The sequence below is a fragment of the Phoca vitulina genome, unplaced genomic scaffold (assembly GCF_004348235.1).
Source record: "Phoca vitulina isolate PV1807 unplaced genomic scaffold, GSC_HSeal_1.0 scaffold22, whole genome shotgun sequence".
NCBI lineage: Eukaryota > Metazoa > Chordata > Mammalia > Carnivora > Phocidae > Phoca > Phoca vitulina.
Window position 1 is genome coordinate 12,344,570 of NW_022589725.1, and position 14,050 is coordinate 12,358,619.

The following is a 14,050-nucleotide window of genomic DNA, read 5'->3' on the forward strand; positions in this document are numbered from 1 at the left end:
TCCCACTCCCCCTGCTTGTGTTCCCTCTCTCGCTGTGTCTCTCTCTGTCAAATAAATAAATAAAATCTTTAAAAAAAAAAACCTTCAAACGACACCAACAAGCACATCATGGGATTTGACATAAAACAGGAAAACGAAACGAGAAAGGCCAACCAAGCCATAGGACAGGACCCATTGCAAACAGCAGAAAGTCAGGATCAAGGACCTCAGAGGCTTCAGGAATAATGAGATGTCAAATCCTCCTAAATGAAGAGAATGGCAAAAATGATGCTAGTTGACTTCCAAGGTCAGGCTGTAAAAAGCCACGCATCCCTGCTTTGTTCCCCAGGGAATTGTGGGATTTGGTGCTTACAGACCACTGGAAATCCTCACTGCCTTAGCTCCCACGTTCACTGCGAGCTCCTGGGGAATCAGGAATCTGCAAGACCCACAGGATCGCCACCAGTAATGACAGCTTCCCGTGGTCTACAGGTGGCTTACGGAGGCAAGCCTGGGGACCGCTGCAACCCTCACGTTCACCACCTGCCGATGCCCCCGCATCTGCCTCTCTCCATTTCCAGAGGAGAAACCATACCTTCCCTCGTCCACCTTCCAAATCTAATGCAAGCAGCTCTCCTTGGAGAACCTAATCCAGAGCAACACCGGCAAGGAGCTCTGGAAAATGTGGTTCCCAGACTTTCAGCCCTCCGATAAAGAGAAGAGAGAAAGGAATGGAGATAAAGCCTGATTGCAAAAACACCAGTATTGCTATTTTTTAAAATTGGTGTTTATTTGGTTGCTGATGAGATTGAATGTTTTCCCTAGACTTGCTTCCTGTGTTTTCCATTTGGCAGTAAACAATGAAAAAGCTGTTTTAAAAAGTTTAAAAGTTTCTTTTTTTTTTTTTGGTAGGGAGAAAAATAAAAGGCAATGTTAAGTGTAGACATGTTGTACTCATACCTCAGAAGCCCCTGTTGAAAATATGTTGGGCTGGACGCCTGGGTGGCTCAGTCGGTTAAGCATCTGCCTTCAGCTCAGGTCATGATCCTGGATCCTGGGATCGAGTCCCGCATCAGGCTCCCTGCTCAGCGGAGAGCCTGCTTCTCCCTCTCCCCTTGCTCCTCCCCCTGCTCATTCTCTCTCTCTCTCTCTCTTTCTCGCTGTCAAATAAATAAAATCTTTAAAAATATATATATGTTGGGCTAACTCCTCCAGCTAGTTATAGTCACTGCCTGCGACAGCCCCGCACACTGACCCTTACTGAGCCCTTACTGGGAGCCAGTGCCCCACCTGTGCATGGGTCCATGTTACAGATAAGTGGGGACAGGGCTAATATTTTTGAAGCACTCTCTTGTGCGTTTTTCCCTCTCCCAGTAGTCTAGTTCTGGTTCAGCTGCCCCTTACCAAAGCTGGAGCCTAAGGTTTGCTGCTTTGGGCAGGGGGCTGGAGGGAATCCCACTGGAACAAAGAAGATAATGTGTTCAGGAGAGGGCTGAGGTTAGGAAAGTCCCTGCAGAAGAAAAGAAGCGGAATGCCTCCCCTTATGACTCTAGTGAGGGGTGGTAAGAAAAAGAGGGAGAAGGGCAGGAGTTGAGATGCCAGGGGCCTAGCACCCCCATGCCCTGGGATCAAAACTCTGGGCTAGGGCGGGAATGGAGTATAGATATCCCAGGTATGTTTAGAGATTCTTAGAGCAGAAAGGACCATGGCTTGGCCTCCTAGGGTGTCCAGGGGACCACAGGGGCCATGTCCAACCTGGCTTCTGAGAAATGGATCAACAAGAGTGCAGGAATTGAATATCTCCAGAAGTGGTAACTATGGTCAACCCTAAGGAAGGTGGTATAGCCCTATAGAGGAGATTTTGAATCCTGTGAATTCTGCTCCCTGTGGATGCCCATGGGAGATAAATTACCAGAATGTCCACAATTCTTTCCCCCCTCCCTACTTCCACATCCTTGGCAGTATTCCTCCGATCAAGAGGTGCAGTCTGTTTTCCATCCCTTCAATCTGGTCTGGTCTGGTCTGTGACTTGCTTCAACCAAAAGACTGCAGCAGAAGTGACACTTCTGTGACCTTGCAACTTCTGCTCTTTCTCCACACTGCCCCTCTCACATGTGAACAAGCCAGACCAGCCTCCTGGAGAACGAGAGACCATGTGGAAGAGGGTGGAGGTGGTCCAGGCGACAGTCAGTCGACCCCAGCAGCAGAGTCCCCTAGCCAGCCTGCTGCTGATCTCAAATGCAGGAGCAATCCCAGCCAAAACCAACTGAGATGAGAAGAACCATGTAGCTGAGCCCAGGCAGAATTGTCAACCCACAGAATCACCAGTTAAATAAATGGTGATTGTTTTAAACCATTACATTGGGGGGGGGTGTTTGTTACACAGCAATAGCTAACCAATACAATACCTTACCTATTAAAATAAATAAAATTCATTTTAAGTAGCTCTTGAGAAGAAAAGAAATAGCTGAGAAAGGAATCCAGGCAGATGTGTGTGCAGGTGATTTAGAAGTTCCCCTGGGAGGGGGCACCTGGGTGGCTCAGTAGTTAAGCGTCTGCCTTCAGCTCAGGTCATGATCCCAGGGTTCTGGGATCGAGCCCCGCATCAGGCTCCCTGCTCAGCGGGAAGCCTGCTTCTCCCTCTCCCACTCCCCCTGCTTGTGTTCCTGCTCTTGCTATCTCTGTCTCTGTCAAATAAATAAATAAAATCTTTTAAAAAAATTATTAAAAAGAAGTTCCCCTGGGAGGATGACAGGGAGGGGTTGGGGGTCTGGTAGAATTTTCTAGGCCTGTGGTCAGTTCAAAGAGGCTCCAAAATACGAGTCTCCTAAACAGGAGAACAAGTAGAAGGAGCAATGGGATTTAGAAGACAGGGCCAGCCACACCTCAGCAGACCCAGTACAAAGTGTTCAGGGACCAGGCCAGACCAACCTCCCCATGGCACACACCAGTCCCTGAGACAGGACTCAGGACAAAGGCCCACCATCCTGCCGGGAAAGAAACTTCAGCCTCCTCTGCACCCAGGACCACCTGAAATAGGAAGGAGGGAGGGGAGCATTGAAAGCTTGAGCATTTTTGGGTTTTGTTTTGGGTTTTTTTGTTTGTTTGTTTGTTTGTTTGTTTTTGGAAAAAAACTGAGTTAACCTAAAAGAGAATGATTGCACCATATACAATGCTCACTCTACCTCATACGTGCAACCATATTTTTATTCTGGTTTTACAGATTAGGAAACCGAGGCACAAAGTACTCAAATGATAGTCATGATTGGATAAAGCCAAGATTTGAGCCCAGACGGTGCTGCTAAAGAGACTGACAGAACCTGGAAGAGCCTGGGATTGCTTTAATTGGCAAACGTAAGTAAGCTTTTCCTTTCTGATAGCCAGGATGATAGGGGATCCCAAGGAAGTTACAGAAAATTAAGATGCCACAAACACAAATTTTTATATGCTCTAGGTGTGTTACATTTGGACCCCAGGAAATAGAGGTTTTAAGAGTTGCCCACTCTTATACTTTTAGGAATGGGGTCTGTGCCTTCACCACATTGCCAAAAGGAGGCCTCATGGGTCTTGCTTTATAATAAATCCTTCTTCTTAAGCAAATGCCACCTTCTCTATTTCCTGCATATCATGAATGATGATGGCTGGTGTGTTCAGCATTTCCATTGTGCAGAGCCCTCACCCACATAGTCTTATAATCCTCGCAACACCTTTCTGAGGAGGGGATTACTACCGTCCCCATTCTGCAGATGAAGAAACAAAGGCTCAGAGGTGGCAAGGGAGTTTGAAAGGTCACACAGCCCAGAAGAGGCAGACCCCAATACTTGATCCCCAAGTCTGGCCAACTCGGACGCACGCTAGGACGGGCATGCTCATCTTCCTTCCAGGGTTCCCAGCACCGGGCCTATGGCAAGGGGTCAGTAAGGTTTTCACAGAGCAATTACAGGAACCACTCGCTGCCCAAACACAGAACCCGGAAACCCCTCCAAACAGCTCCTTCGTCTTGCACCAGCAGCCTTATCATGCCATAGTAAAAACACTTCCCCAAGCAGCCTTGGCTACAAGAAGCAGAAACAACCTTGCCCACTGGCTCCATTTCAGGCTCCAACACCCACCAGATTGAAGAATGGCGGCCAGTCTTGGGAACTGCAGGAGGCACGTGTGCCCCTTGCAATGATCACCCCTACACACCTGGCCCACACCCCTGCCTGCTCCTGGTCCTCTCTGGTGAGTGGAATCTGGGACAGAACAGGACCTGGCTGGTCCCAGAGAGGGGCACCAGGTGCTCTGGCATGCCTGGAGGGGCTCGACCCCACCAAGAGGGAATGGGTAGCTGAGAGATTTCCTGATCCCGGCAGAGTGCAGATCCAGTGTCCCAAGAAGTTCTGCAGCCCAGTGAGGTTAAGCTCCCAGGCTCTGGGTCCTCGCTGGCTGGGCTCTGGCTCGGACATCCATGTGCCCATGTCACATGCCACTTTGCTGTCCTCTTCTGCAAACAGAACTGCTAATGGGGTGCTGTGAGTATTTAGTATAAAAATGATGAGGCTCAGCCCAGGATCAGTGACATAGTTTGCCGGGCCCAGTGCAAAATGTAAACATAGATTCAAGAAGTGTTGAGACATAACATAATAAAATTAAATTAAATTTTTTAAAAAAGTGTTGAGAACTTTATGACAGCTACAGCAGAGCATTCACAAGTGTGGGGCCCTTCTAAGCACGGAGCCCTGTGTGACCACACAAATTGAACACCATGAGTCAGCATGGGCTCAGCCTGAGAAATCTAGGCTCAAACCTCACCACTGATTGATTTAAGTAACTTCTCTCTGGGCCTCAGCTTCCCCCTCTGTGAAATGGGGCTAATCATGGGACCCACCTCATGACTTTATTTGGAAGATCCAACGAGATAATACCTCTAAGTAAGTACCTGGCATAATGTTAAGATTTAATAACTGTTGGCTGTTATTATCCTATGTTCATCTCCTCTAAGTCAGGATCAGGCTGATTTAGCTCTTGAGTCCTGGGGCTCTTGGGTCCAGCCCAGCCTCTGAGCCCAGAACCCTCTGATCCAGCAGGCAACATGCTTGGCTCTCAGTAGGCTCATTCCATCTCCTGTCCATCTGGGCCCCTGTCCCAGCTCCTACTAAGACCCAGATCCTGCTCGTCTCACCTTGGGTCCTCCAGGACGGTCACCCCTGGAGAGGCCCTCGTGGGCTCAGATCTGGGGCCAGACCTGGCTGCTCCCTCACTCCGCGGCTATGATTTGGGGCACCACTTTGCTTCTCTGAGCTGGTTTCCCCGACTGTAAAATGTAAATTGTAATTCCTAGATGCTCATTCCACAAATACCTCTGAGTATCCACTAAGTGTTAGGCGCTAGGCTAGAAAGTCAGATGTCTAAACTACCCAGGATCAAATATTTTAGAAAAAAACAGATTTTATACCAGGCTTCCAAAAGGGAACCCCTCATCACGCACTGTGAAAGGCAGGGCAGAAAATAGGTAGGAAGGAATCCCAGAGCTGTGGATAGTGAGCTGCTCCAGCCCTGCAGACACGTACCCAGGACATTTCCCAAAGTCCATGCAATGACATGGAAGGAGAACCAAGAAGGGGACAGCAGGAAGAGGTGAAGGGCACAGGCCTTCTCTCATTGAGGTACAAATAACATACAACAAATTACACATATTTAACATGTACACTTTGATAAGTTTTGTTGGGCATTGGATATACTTCACTCCTGTGAACTCATCACCAAAATCATTATCATGAACATACGTAACACCCACAAAAGTGTCCTTGTGATTCATCCTTTCCACTTCTCCTCCCCAGGCAACCACTTATCTGTTTGCTGTCATTATAGATTAGTTTGCATTTTCTAAAACTTTTTACAAGATCATGCAGTATGTACTCCTTTTTGCCCAACTTCTTTTACTCAGCATAAGTATTTTGAGCTTCGTTCATGTTGTTGCACGTATCAAGAGTTCACGCATGTCTTCATTTCTACCCTCTGTGTGGATAACCCACAGCTTCTTTTTCCATTCACTTGTTGACAGACATTTGGCTGGTTTGCAGTATGGGGCTGTCACAAATAAAGCATTTATACACATTCACGTACAAGTCTTTGTATGGATTTATGCTTTCATTTCTCTTGGGAAAATACCTAAGAATAAAATGACTGGATCATATGATAGATATGTATTTAACTTTTTAAAAAAGATTTTATTTATTTATTTGACAGAGAGAGACACAGCGAGAGAGGGAACACAAGCAGGGGGAGTGGGAGAGGGGGAAGCAGGCTTCCCGCGGAGCAGGGAGCCCAATGCGGGACTCGATCCCAGGACCCTGGAATCATGACCCAAGCCAAAGGCAGACGCTCAATGACTGACCCACCCAGGCACCCCAAATATGTATTTAACTTTTAAGACACTTCTAAACTGTTTTCCAAGGAGGTTGGACCATTTTGCATTCTCATCAGCAATGTATGAAGATGATATTTCCTCTACATGCTCGTCAACACTTGGTATGGTCAATCTTTTTCATTTTAGTCATTCTCACAGGTGTGTAGAAATAGCTCATTGTGGTTTTATCTGTAAAGTCTGTACTGGTGTCACCTCTCTCATGCCTGATTAATAATCTGAATGTCTTTCTCTCTCTCTCTCTTCAGTATGGCTATAGGTTTATCAATTATAATGAACTCAAAGATTTCATTTTTGTTGACTTTTCTCTATTGTTTTCTCTTTCTTACTTTGTTGATTTTCACTCAGGTATTTGTGGTTTCCTTTCTTCTACTTTGAGTTTAATTTGCTCTTTTTCCTTGTTTCTTCCCCTTTTTTATTATTTTCTTTTTTTTTTAAGACAAAAAGGGAGCACGAGCAGTGGGGGAGGGGCAGAGCAAGAGGGACAGAGAGAATCCCAAGCAAGCCCCAAACTGAGCGCAGAGCCTGACGCATACTATAAATTTCCCTACACATCCCACAAATTTTAATATTGTGTTTTCGTTTTCATTTGGATAAAAATGTCTTCTAATTTCCCTTTCATTCTGTCTTTAATTCATGTGTTATTGGAAAGTATGTCATTCAGCTTGTGAATATCTCAGGGTTTCCTAGGCATCTGTCTGTTATTGATTCTAATTTAATTCCACTGTGGTCAAAGATTATGTTTGAATTCTTCTTAACTTGTTGAGACTATTTTTATGACTCAGGATATGCTCGATCTTGGCAAATGTTCTTTGTGCACTTGAAAAGAACCGTATATCCTGCTATTTGGGGGTCATAGAGTTCTATAAATGTCTATTAGGCTAAGTTAGTTGATAGTGCTTTTCAAGTCTTCTGTATTCTTTTTGACTTTCTGCCTACATGTTCTATCAACTATGAAAAGAAGGATATTGAAATCTCAAAGCATAGCGGTGGATTTGTCTGTTTCTCCCTGCCATTCTACTGGGTTTTGCCTCATATACTTTGAAGTCCTGTTATCTGGTGCACAAATGTTTGGGATTTATATGTCTTCTTGATTAATTTGCTCCTTTATCATTATGAAGTAACATTCTTTCTTCCTAGAGATATTCTTTGCTCTGAAATCTACTTTACTTGATACTAATATAGCCACTCCAGCTTTCCTTTGATTAGTGTTCATATGCTCTATCTTTTTCCGTTGTTTTCCTTTTAACATACGCGCACCTTTAATATTTAAAGTGCTTTCTTGGGCGCCTGGGAGGCTCAGTCGTTAAGTGTCTGCCTCCCGCTCAGGTCATGATCCCAGGGTGCTGGGATCGGGCCCGCATTGGGCTCCCTGCTCAGTGGAGAGCCTGCTGCTCCCTCTCCCACTCCCCCTGCTTGTGTTCCCTCTCTCTCTCTCTGTCAAATAAATAAATAAAATCTTGAAAAAAAAAATAAAGTGCTTTCTTGTAGGCAACAGATAGTCAGGTCTTACTTTTTTATCCAATCCAACAATCTCTAATTTTTACATGGGGTATTTAGACCATTTACATTCAAAGTGACTTTTTATAGGATTAGGTTTAGATCTTATTACTTTCCTATTTGTCTTATTTGTTCTTTGTTCCCTTTTTTCCCTTTTTCTGTCTTCTTTTGATTGTAGAATATTTTTATAATGCTATTTTGTCTCCTTCATTGGCTTATTAGCTATAACTCTTCATTTTGCTGTTTAGTGGTTGCTTGAAGGTTTATAGTATACATCTGTAATTTAACACCATCTACCTTTAAATGACAGCATACCATTTAGCATACAGTATAGGAAACTTTTGAAGGTATCCTAGTGTTTCCCCCCTCCCAGTCTTTATTCTGTTGTTGTCAGAACTTTACTTAAACACGTGTCAAAGCCTCACAATAGAATGTTATTTGTTTTTATCATTTCAGGGCCTTGCCGGTCAGATATGCTGGATGGGACCAGAGCACCTTTCTGAGTACTCTCTTCTGTGTGTTCTACCCATTGCTCTGTCAATCATGAGGTTTTCCGGTTTGGCTGGTGGCAACAGGCACTATTCTCAGCCCTGTGTGAGTGGAGGGCATCTTTCAGTGCACGTGTGTGAGGTGCGAGGAAACTACCCGAGGCCAGGGAACAAACCAACAGAAAGGATTAGAGAGAACAGATCTGACTGGCTCACATCGTGGTGTGTGAGGGTGGATGCTGCTGAACTTCTCGGAACTAAGGACAAAAGCAGTCCCTAGGACTGAACATGAGGTATCACGTAGTCACAACGGTGAGGCTACTATCACATGCCTAGCCAAGGACGGGCAGGAAAGGAATTTAGAATTCCACATCCCCTCCCCAGATCCTCTTAGAAGGGAACGTCTGCCTCACCTCCCTATTCCCACGCCTCACTTGCAACTGAGAAACACCATGGTATCCTGCAAACTTAGGTCTTGGAGTGAGACGGAGTTATCCACCAGGCCTGATGGTCACATACACCAGGGGAAAGTTGGGGTACAAAGCTGATGACCTATGTTGAGCAGAACCTTAAGTCATCTGACCTGAGTCCAAATCTGGGTCATGATGCTGTCTGAATATATGGTCCCTTCATGTTCCTTCCCTTTTCAGTTTTCTCATCTGAAAAATGGAGGTAACAATAATACCTACCTCGGGGTGTTCTTGAGGGGAGCACCTGAGATGATGTTCATAACCCAGGTGTGAAAGAACTTGCATGGGAGGCCTCAGCCCTCTTTCTCCGTGCCCATTTTGAGGCCAAACTCAGCAGTTCAACCCCCAAAATAGACCCACTTCCCAACACACCAATAAGCATTGCAGTTTGGCAAAGAATTCACACAAGACACCTGAAAATAATATAATATTACGTGTCAACTCTACTTCAAATAAAAAAAAAACGTTTTTAAAGTTATACAATTGTATACAGTACATAAAATTTCTGGTATTTGCTATATGTAAATAATGCCTCAATAAAGTAGTGTTTTAAAAAAAGAATTCACAGGGGGGCCCCTGGATAGCTCAGTTGGTAGAGAATGTGAGTCTTGATCTCAGGGTTGTGAGTGCAAACCCCATGTTGGGCATAGAGATTACTTAAAAATAAAAAAAATTTATTTTTAAAAATTTAAAAATTTTAAAAAGAATTCACAGGAAACAGGGAGGATGTTCACACTGAACACCACGGCACACACACTTTGTGTGATACATTTGAGGGCCAAGAGCAGGGGCTCCAGAAACAGACTGTCACATTCTTATTGGATGAGGTATTAGTTTAGGTGGCCATAACAAAGTGCCACAGACTGGTGTTTTAAACAGCAGAAATGTATTTTCTCTTACTTCTGGAGGCTAGAAGTCTAGGTGAAGGTATCAGCTGTGTTGGTTTCTTCTGAGGCCTCTTTCCTTGGCTTGCAGATGGCCGCCTTCTCCTCCTGCCTCCACGTGGGCCTCCCTCTATGTGAGTCTGTGTCCTAATGTTCTTTTCTTATAAGGATGCCAGTCATATTGGATTAGGGTCCACCCTCACGCTCTCATTTTAACTGAATTGCCTCTTTAAAGACCCCGTCTCCAAATGCAGCCACATTCAGAGGTACTGGGGGTTAAGACTTCAACATATGAATTTGGCCAGGGAGACACAATTCAGCCCATAAATAGTGATCTTGGGAAACTTACCTAATTGTCCAGGCTCTCGGTGTCTTCTGTGAGGATAGGAATAAGGCCGCCCATGTCACAGGAGGGTTGGGAAGAATAAATGGTAATACATACAGGGCTTGGGACATGGTGGGCACTTAAGCGCCATCTATAATTTGTAAGTTCTCCATCCAATAGCTCTGCCCTGCCTCTCGAGCCAACCTCCCCATCTTTTGCACTTCCTCTGCCAAAACATCCCTCCAGCATTCTGAGCAATTATTCTTGGCCGGCTAATGACTAGATTTGGTCAAGCTCAGCTCTGAGGGCTCCAGGGCCTTTCTGCTCGGCACAAAACTTCTCTTCCTGTGTGGGGTTTAGTGACTTGAGTGGGAAATCAGAAAAGACCCTGGAGGAGGGTACCTCCGTGCTTGTGAATGGTGAGTATCAGGCTCTGCGGGTCTAAGCACACGGCTCTGAGCTGCGTCCCTGCGTCAACCGCCTCTACCCACAGCCGTGCTGTGCACACAGATCCCAGTGGCACACAAAATAAGTGTGTCTCACTCACACACGTACAGGCAGCTGGAGTGGTTCTGCCCCATGTGCCTCGTTCCAGGGCCATCTCTTATCGCAGCTACCCACAGTACATCTGTGTCGTGGAGACGGCAGAAGCAAAGAGGACACGTCCCAATGCCCCCAAGCACATTTCTAGCTTCTAATCACGTAATGTCTGCTAACAGCCCATTGGCTAAAGCAAGTCACGTGGCTAAGCTCAAGGTCGAGAGACCGTGATGTGTACCCTCCCACGTCGAGGCCATGGCAAGAGTAGGGATGTACCATACTACCAGGAGAGTCAAGAACTGGGGCTGATAATTTCATCTACCGCACTCCCCATGTCATCAGTCATGCTATCTGTAAGTCTAGCCGCAGTGACCTGGGTACTGAAATCCTGGGTCTGCCAATCAGTAAGAGTGTGTTCTTAAATCAGTCACTTCAGCTCTATATAGTTCAAGTGCTTAACTTGTAGAATAAGTGACATGATTCCTACTTTGAGGATCATTTGGGTGATGAAATAGAAGAATGGATGTTTGTGGAACCACCCTGTAGACTGTTGACAGGCAGAATATCTGTGGCAGGTGGCTGGGGGCAGGAGGAAGGGCTCATTTTAACTTGACGCAAGCATGTCAGAAAGGCTTCTCGGGCTCCTTCCAAGCTGTGACAGGGACCTTCTCTTGGTCCTACAGTCCTCTGGGTTTCCAACCTCAGGGGGATTTTCTGGGCCATCTCCACCACCAGACTGAGAACTTTCTCCCAGCCCAAGGACATCTGTGTGTCTTGCTGAGCTTCATTTTTCCCACTCTTAACATCAGCACATAGTAGGGACTGAGAACTTCTTTACTGAGTGAATACTGGGGATGCAGAACGAGTCGCTGAGTAGAGAAATCAGGGAAGAGGGGAGGGAGGGAGGATATGAGGGAGGTCATGAGCAGACAGCGGAGGAAGAAACGGAATACACCAAGGCCCCTCTCTTTGGCTTCAGGAGCTGGGGACCCAGAGCCAGACCTCTGGATCATCCAGCCCCAGGAGTTGGTATTGGCAACCACCGGAGACACTGTATTCCTGAACTGCACAGTGCTTGGAGATGGTCCCTCAGGCCCCAGGAGGTGGTTTCGGGGGGCTGGTCTGAGCTGGGAAGCCATTTACAACTTTGAAGGCATCTCCCACCCCAACATGACAGCAGCCCGGGCCTCCAGCAGGGATTTTAGCATTCTTCTGCAAGGTGCCTCTGCTGAGTGGGCAGGCACCTACTACTACTGTGTCAAGTTTCAGAGGAAACTCAACAGACAATACCTGTCCGGACCGGGCACCAGGCTGAGAGTAAAAGGTGAGACAGGTGGTGTAGGAGGCATTGAGGGCGAGAGGGAGGTGGTCTACAAGGAACTTTCCATCGTGTCCCAAATAAACCAGCTGTTCTCAGCCTCCAGCCTTTCCACAGGCCGTTCCCTCTGCCTGGAATTCTTTTTCCTTCTCTCTGGAGAACTCCTACTCATCCTTCAAGGCCCAGCACAAATAGCTCCTCCTCTGTGAAACCTTCCGTTTTTCCCAGGCAGAGTTAATTTCTCCCCATTCTGGGCTCCACAGAACTTTGTATAGACCATCAATGATTTAACAGCGTCTGTTGAGTGCCTGTTTACTGCCTTGCATTACACTAAGTGCTGTAGATACTGCAATGAATCAGACATTGTCCCTACCCCAGAGATGCTCCCACAGGTCTAGCTAGTCCCTCTTAGTTGCAGGGTTTGACTTCTAGCCCCCATCCCAGGCAAGACCCATCTCGATGACCCCAGGTGCTAGCACAGGGGCTCGGGAAGTGGCAGGACAGAAAGAAAAGGGGAATGTGAGACTGTCTCTCTTCCTTGCAGCAAACCGCACTTCTCCCCAAGAGACAGAATTCACCAATGAACATGTAGACAGGCTATTTCCATCAGGTGAGTGTACTTACCTCCTGTGAAGGTACCCAGTCCCCACAGGCAAGGGCGGCCAAACATGGCTTGGCCATGGGAAGGGAGCAGTTTCTGACTTCTAGGGCCATCTGCCACCAAGAAAGTCCCCCGGACTTCATCTCAACTGCAGAACCATGTTGAAGCCAGAGAACTATGTTGAAGCTCAATCAGAGAAAGGACTCTCTAACAGCCGGTGCTGACTGTTCAGTGGGCAGTCTTGCTTGAGAGGTAGTGAGCTCCCCATGAGCCAGTGCAAGGACACACCATGAAACTATACATCACGGCGCTGGAGAACATGGCTTTGTAGCCAGGCATCCTGGATTGAGCCCCCTTCTAGCTGTGTGATTGCGGGCAGGTAGCCTTGCTCCTTAAATGGCTGTTGTCCTGCTCTGTGAACTAGAGGGGAGAAGAGATAAGAATCGGAAAGCCTACCTCATGAGGTTGGATGTAGATCCGATGAGATTTATGCGTGCCAAGTGCCCAGAACTGTGCATGCCACATCACCTCAGGGGTGCTTGGGATGGGGTTGGGGTTGGGGGTAAGACTTGGGGTAGCAACCCCAGATGCTCCCTGTTGCTCAGCGTTGTCCCTGCCATTCTTGGGAGCCAGACCACGTGGTCCCATCACTTCTCTGACATACATGTCCCTGAGCAAATTATGCCCCCTCTCGGAGTCTGCCTCCTCATCTGTACCAATTGCATTATTATCCTACCTTGCAAGATAAGTTTAAGAACTATATTAGGCAATTAGGAAGTGCTTAGCTCAAGGTCTGGGGCAGAGGAGCTGAGCAGCCCATAAATGAACACAGTTTTCTATTACTGTCAGCTGTCAGGAATGCTGCCAAGATGACAAAACGTACAGGTAGGATATTGAGCAAAGCCTCTTCAGGCCCAGGACAGAGGGAGGGGAGGTCTTAGATCTCCTCTCTCAGTGTAGAAAGAATGTGGCTCCAGAGGTTTACAGCCACTGGGCCATCTTCCTTGTGGGGACACTGAGGTCTGGGACTATTGGGGGATCACCCAGGGTCCTTCCTGAGCTCTCCCCTGTGTCCTCCAGACCTCCTGTCTGTGTTCACACTTGTGGTCCTGGGGCTGAAGACAATGACCTTGGCTGCACTCCTGCTGGCCCTGGCTGCATACTGGAGGAGGCGTCAGCAAGAAGACATCAAGACCCCAGGCCCAGCAGGACTGGGCCCCCCTTAGCATCGGGCATGGAGCATGGGGCATGGGGCATGGGTGAAGGGTGAGCCCCAGAGTCGGTCCTCTGAGTCGGAGAGAGACCAGGGCTCCCCAGCCACTTCTCTGCCTCTGATCTCAACCTCCAGATGTTCCCCAGGCCTTGTGCCAAACTCCGGGATCCCCATACCTGGTTTCCACTCACCCAGTGAAGTTCCCCACCGGGCACTGACTGGGCTCCCTTCTGGTGTGCCGTGCGTGCTCTCCCCTCACAGCCCGTGCAAGTCCTCCTGGTCCTTCAGGGCTTGGCCCGGCTTTCTTCTCGGGGCCCTTGTTC

General features: G+C 47.2%; 1 protein-coding gene across 1 annotated transcript; it reads left to right on the plus strand.

Annotated features, from left to right (window-relative positions):
* Nucleotides 1-11,516: 11,516 nt before the first annotated feature.
* On the plus strand, nt 11,517-13,740 carry SIRPB2 (signal regulatory protein beta 2). The gene is made up of 3 exons (XM_032419938.1): nt 11,517-11,919; nt 12,458-12,523; nt 13,595-13,740. The coding sequence occupies exons 1-3, from the start codon at nt 11,517-11,519 to the stop codon at nt 13,738-13,740; spliced, it is 615 nt and encodes a 204-aa protein (XP_032275829.1).
* The last annotated feature ends 310 nt before the right edge of the window (nt 13,741-14,050 follow it).

Excerpts from the sequence above, each read along its gene's own strand:
- SIRPB2 (XM_032419938.1), top strand. The coding sequence starts at position 11,517 with ATGAGCAGACAGCGGAGGAAGAAACGGAATACACCAAGGCCCCTCTCT. Across the intron at positions 11,920-12,457 it reads CACCAGGCTGAGAGTAAAAG|CAAACCGCACTTCTCCCCAA; the intron begins GTGAGACAGGTG and ends TCTTCCTTGCAG. Across the intron at positions 12,524-13,594 it reads AGACAGGCTATTTCCATCAG|ACCTCCTGTCTGTGTTCACA; the intron begins GTGAGTGTACTT and ends TGTGTCCTCCAG.